Source organism: Microcaecilia unicolor, chromosome 5 (assembly GCF_901765095.1).
Source record: "Microcaecilia unicolor chromosome 5, aMicUni1.1, whole genome shotgun sequence".
In the NCBI taxonomy this organism is placed as follows: domain Eukaryota; kingdom Metazoa; phylum Chordata; class Amphibia; order Gymnophiona; family Siphonopidae; genus Microcaecilia; species Microcaecilia unicolor.
In genome coordinates, this window is record NC_044035.1 from 192,637,393 (window position 1) to 192,643,674 (window position 6,282).

General features: G+C 37.1%; 1 protein-coding gene across 2 annotated transcripts in view; it reads right to left on the reverse strand.

The window, feature by feature from the left end:
- Nucleotides 1-798: 798 nt before the first annotated feature.
- The window catches only part of TMEM170A (transmembrane protein 170A), a 74,604-nt gene continuing 69,120 nt past the window's right edge, over nucleotides 799-6,282 (reverse strand). For both annotated transcript variants that reach the window (XM_030203680.1, XM_030203681.1), the window contains exon 3: nucleotides 799-2,688. In XM_030203680.1, coding sequence (XP_030059540.1) covers nucleotides 2,558-2,688 — 131 coding nt within the window. In that variant the 3' untranslated portion in view covers nucleotides 799-2,557. The remainder of the gene's footprint in view (nucleotides 2,689-6,282) is intronic.

The window sequence follows — 6,282 nt, forward strand, 5'->3', positions numbered from 1 at the left end:
TTGCAAGTCCAGCAGAGAGCCAAGGCCAGCAGGCTAGATTTGTTTTAGATTCTATGCTTTTCTTTGAAACAGAGCTGTCACTGCCTCCAATTTCTGTATTTTAAGATTAACCAGAAATTTACAATGCAGTTTTCAATACTGTATCCAGATAAACCTGACAGAAATCATTTTGATAATCAATGATATACAACATGTTACCTAGGGTTGTAAGTCCATTAAATAGAGAATGAACAATGTAGTAAGACTGGTATTTAGAAGAAGCAATGTCCTCAAGAAGCATGATAACATGCTCTATTCCAGTGGCATTGTACATGTAATGAATTTAAACATAGCCTACCTCTTTAACATTGCTTTTGACTTGTAACCACTTGTAACCTCCTCTCCTCCTTCCTGTACACATTAATTGATTTGATTTGCTTACTTTATTTTTTGTCTATTAGATTGTAAGCTTTTTGAGCAAGGACTGTCTGTCTTCTATGTTTGTGCAGTGCTGCGTACGCCTTGTAGCGCTATAGAAATGCTAAATAGTAGTAGTAAATACTTTAGTCAAGTATTGCTCCCTTTGCCCTGTGAACTGAGCACAGAATATAAAACTTTGCTTGAGCTGGATCAAATAAGTTGTTTTCATTGTGATTTCTTGCCGCTAGAAGACTCTCTTTTGTCTAGTATTTGTATTTGCACCACATTGAGGCATATTTTCAAAGCACTTAGCCTCCCAAAGTTCCATAGAAACCTATGGAACTTAGCCTCCCAAAGTGCTTTGAAAATATGCCTCATTGTAGTTTTGTTTCAGTCCGTTTCATTGTGTGCATGCTAAAGAAATGATAGCTTTTCTTCACAAGGTTTTAAGTTTTATGGTGATGTCTGCTAGCCAGATACACACACAGCAAGATGACTGTTTAATACATTTGCATAAAATGAAATCCACATTAAAGACCATATTTTTGCGAATCTAGGATTAGTTTTGATCCTTGGTTTTCCTGCGCTAGCCCCTTGAGTTCTACATCTAAGGCACCAGACAGTTTCTCAGTACCAGCTGAAGAGGGTCAACAGAAACCTCCACATTCTTTTCATCATTTTGTCCTCAATGTTGAGCCTTTTCAGCAGCCAGCGTGCTCAGAGAGAAAAGAAAGTGGGGAGGGAGGAAATTTCCCATATCACAGCACTGCAACATGACTTTATTCTTGCGAAAAAGTTCAGAACTGAAAAATGATGTTTCAGTGCTCGCCACACCATGGAAGTAAACTGATAATTCAACAGGCTACTGAAAACGCAATGTCAACACAGGAGCAAACTACATGAAACAGAAGGTAATTAGATTAGAAAGCATGAAAAAAAGTTTTTAAAAGGGTCACTTGGAAAATTCCAGAGTAATCCAGATTATGTTTTTGTGAAATTTAAGGACATCACTAGTGCCTATTTGCTTACTGCAAAGACCACAGTTTTTGACCATAAAAATATTCATCTAGTCCAAATCACATTTTGGATACACTTCAACATTTCCCCACCATTGTTCTTAATTACTGAAACTACTTGGCACATTATTACAGAAATAAAAACATGATGATAAAAGATGGCGTATCAACATATCAAATAGCTGCAAATGGAAGCAAAGGAGTGATGGGAGATCTGAGATACACAAAATGTTCTTTCTAGAAAGATTATCTGCCATCAGATGCAGGACTCTCTTTAGCTCTTGACCAGTGGTCAAAATTGCAATTTCTGATTGACAGAAGCCACTGGATTGGCAAGATAAAAAAACATCTCTATGGAACGGGTGGTGATTACACAGTCACTCATGAATAATGAGTGTCCAGTTTAGATTTTACAACTGCCACTAGGACTTGAACATCTGAGGAAACTTGGCTTCCTATAGTCCAATGCACCCCACTGTAAATCTTACAGAGAACCATTCTGCATCAAGTCCTTTAATGTGTCAATGTGCTAAAGCCCTAATGGTCCTTGCCACTCTCCTGCATCTTGTTCTGAAAGCTTGCATTTAGGAAATTACAATGACATATCCCTCACACTACAATATGCCAAACCTTAATACAAGACGAGCAGCAAATGGATCCTACCACACTTTTGTGCTCTCAACCTGTGATATCCATCTAGGAGATAAAATCATTATAGACTAGTAATTGAAACAGGTAATTTACCAGAACTATGAAATGGTGATCACCTGAGACATATTGTGCCTTAATCATGCTGCATAACAACATGATCTCCACTTGTAAAATCATAATTGTGCTCAGTTTTAGCACTTAAGAAGCTTATTTAAATAATCCTATCAGAGTAGAAAAGTTGGTACAGGAATAAACAATCCTCCCAAGGAATCCATTCACATCTTCAGAGAGATAATCTCATTTCCTAAAAGTGCATGATCATCAAAAATATCATGACAATTCATGAAACTAGGACATCTTCCAGCCCATTTTCCACAGCAAAGAAAGAGAGTTCAGAATCCACCAACTTGGTTCATGGCCACTCATCTTCCAGGTCTCCGAAATTAATTCTCCTCGCTTCAATTTGATTCCACAGCATACAAAATGGAATGCTACAGTGTGGCTAAAATCCGCAAGTAAGAAACTACCACTACACAAAATGTCTGTCCAACACCCAGAATCAATGCTTCAAAAGGGGTCATTTCTTTCCCTGCAGCTCTGTACACCCCAGCAATGGCTGCACCTGGTACACAAGAAAGAAACTGCATTAAGGCCACATGGAATAATAAAACAAGTACAAATCAGGAATCATTCTAGCTAATCACTGGTAGAATGCCAATTCACACACATTTCCATACCCTGTTCAATACCCACTAAGGGGAAGACAGTTAATTTAGCGTGGAGTGCTGTTGGAAAAATACATGCCATTTTCAGCTGATGATAAACAATGATTTTTATTATACACATCTGATGGATCACATAGAACAATCATCAGGGGCACTAGACACAATTTTATGACTCTAAGGCTCATTTATGATTTCTTGATCATGCCACATTTTCTCCCTTTCAACTTTGGATTTAACCTTTCATTAGATATTTCCTAAGAACCCACAGACACAGAATAGGGAAACCCCATTTTGGACATCAAGTCTTAAGTCTCTCAAATGTGAAGAAATGGAATGATACCATCCCTTTAAAAAAGGAAACAAAGAAAATTCTACAATTCTGATCTAAAATAATCATAATTTTCATGACACTATTCCAGTTTTCTAGTTGAATTAATAATATCACAAGAATGACGATGATGAGGTTATAATCCTGTTCATGGTACTTTGAGAACATGCCTCATTCTGTATAGCACTGGATATTTGTATCTTATCTTCTTTTAATAAACTGCCATTCACAGAAATGTGAAGAGGAGGCAGCTCTCAAACAGCAAACTAATCAAATAATTATTGTAACAACAAATATTCACAAGATCTTCGGCAAAAAAAGAAAAAAAAACAATTTTGAAAATCCCAAAAAAAGGGTTCATGAAGGGGAGTGGGGATTGAGAGGTAGAGGACCCAGAAAGCTGCAGAAGACAAAGGTTGGGACAGGGCCATAGAAGAAGAGAAACTGGAGAGGGGAAGAAGGGAAAGTAACCAGTAAATAGCCATGAGAGGAGGAAAACAGAAAAGACACCCAGAAAGAGACACAGGAGTGGGGAAAAGAAGGAGGGTAGAAGGGAAAGAATCTGAAAGGTGGTAACAGGATATGGAACAGAAAAGGGGCCCATCAGAGAAGAAAAAGGAGCTGGAAGGGAGAGGAGTAGTGAATACGAGGGAAAAAATCATGGAGGATTGGACACTCCTTCTAAACTTCTGAAACAGAAAGGTGGTATATCAAGAAGATAACAAACAGTATGTCTAAGTCTGACCATGTTCAGGGTATGGCTAAAGAACATATGTACAATGGCACAGCTGTATTCAGAAAGTTCCTTGTATATATTTAAAAACATTTTCAGTTTAAGGTACACTCAAATCAATATTCAAAGGTTCTGTGCAGGACAAATCTTCCGGCCAAAAACTGTTTTCCCACTCACCCCCGAATTCTATAAAAGTTGTTAAAAATTGCATATGCCCAATTTGGGCGTGCAATTTAAGTGAATATTGAGCTACTTTACACCAATAACTGGCTGGTTAACAAGCAATCATTGGCACTAATTTGATTTAATTAAAACATATGCATGTAAATTTAAGCACAGGATCCACACCTAAATTTTACATGCAAGTTGAAAAAGGGAGTGCGGAAATAGGGGATCATGGGCGGAATAAGGGCATTCCTAAAATTTACACAGATATAGAATAATGAGGATACATGCCTAATTTAGGAATTAAGATTTGCACCATGTTTCAGGTGGGGCAAATGGCCACGCCTAAAGTCAGGCACGATTCCCAGGCATAAGGCGATATTCTATAAACCATGCCTAAGTGCGGTTTATAGAACAGCACTATTTTGGTGCCGAATATTTTGGGCATCACATTTAGAATTCATCCCTTAATGGGCTATCTTTGAGTACAGAAATCATTGCCTGCTGGAAAAAGAGGTAGGGCTGGAGGCACTCCCAGGCACATTTAAACATGTATTCGGTACCGATATTCAGGACTAGGTGAACACAATTAAGAACATAATTGGGCTCAGGGTGTCTTAAATTATCCTGGTCTTCTGTGTTTTGAGAAGTACCTGTTCTTATCTAAAGGATAAGCTTGTCTGGTGTCAACAAGCTGCTAAGATCTAGGGAGGGCGAACTTTGGACTCTGACTATAGCTCCTGAGGTAAAAGAATCACAGTTGAAGCCTTGGATGTTTTTAATTCCATTAAGGAATTGTTTATTTGCTAAGCTTAGGTAAGAAGTAAATCTGGTAGCGGTTTTTTCACATATTTCATTATGTTTTCTGGCCCAATTGCTAATTGAATGTATAGCATTTTGGTTGTGATTTTAACTGCTATTTTAGGTTCTGATGCATATTTATTTTAATGTGCTTTTTTAAAAATTGTAAACATCTACTAGTTCTTTCACAGAATCCCACTGCTATACTAGCTGCATTTTCTAACTATGGTTGAGGGTCGGGGGTGGGGTTATATGAATTTGTACAAAATTTCAAAGTTCTGTAAAGTTTGTGTGTTTGTTATTTGTCACATTAAGGCATATTTTCAAAGCACGTAGCCTTCCAAAGTTCCACAGAAACCTATAGAACTTTGGAAGGCTAAGTGCTTTGAAAATATGCCTCATTGTACACTTTCTCTGAATGTTCTCAATAAAAATATTAAGTTGGGGGACTTACCATCTCCTGCATTAATGCTATGGTAACCAGTTATCACACACCAATGTGCACTTCCTAACTGGTTACCACTTCCATGCCCAGTCTCCATCCCTGACACACCCCTTAAAAACAGGGTACAAAAAATATAAACACTGTGTACTTGGCATACGCAAATGCAAAAAGTAATATAGCACGTTTTAGCATGTCCTGCATTAGGCCATTTTTGCTGTGTTATTAGGATTTTATTTAGCATCTTTTTCAAGAATTCACCCAAGGCAGTGTACAGCAAGACTTGTCATATAAGTTAGGGAGATTAAGTGAAATGCATAACTTTATCTAGAGATATTCAGTGCCAGAATTATGTGAATTGAATAAAAATTATGCATATAAATTTTCCACTTGCCAGCTTAATGAATATCGACCTATAATTCTTATAACGGATTCTCCAATTTTAAGCCAAGTGGTGGTATAAATAAGATTCTGGCAAAATAATAGCATTCTAATCAATGTAGAGGAAGTACCACTAGTGAAGCTACAAGAACAACGGAATTTAGTATGAGTAGGATGGAAATTTCTTTTAATGCTAAAGGGGCCAATTTTCAAACAGTCTGCCCTGAGACAAAGGCACAAATAGTTATCTACAGATTTATCAGTTTTCAAAGCAAAACTATGTATGGACATTTGCTTTGAAATCTTCCAAGGTTACAAAGTACACATTGGCAATTAACTCGTGCTTTTTTTTTTGTTTTGAAAGGAAGATATGCCTGCTGGAAAGCCAGCTGTGAAAATCTGAAAATATCTGCTTTTGATCTTTTCCTCCTATGATCTAATCACAAGTCTGTAAAAGCCTCCTCGCTAGAAGTGAGGTCAAAAAGACAAAGAAAAATGGGATAGCTTAACTGGATATTAGATTTTTTACTTGTATTGATTTATTATGTAGTTTATCTTGATTGCTGTGCTTTCCTGTCATGAATGGAATTCCTATGTCTGTTTATTTGTATATACCAATTTTTTATATATATGTAAACCGT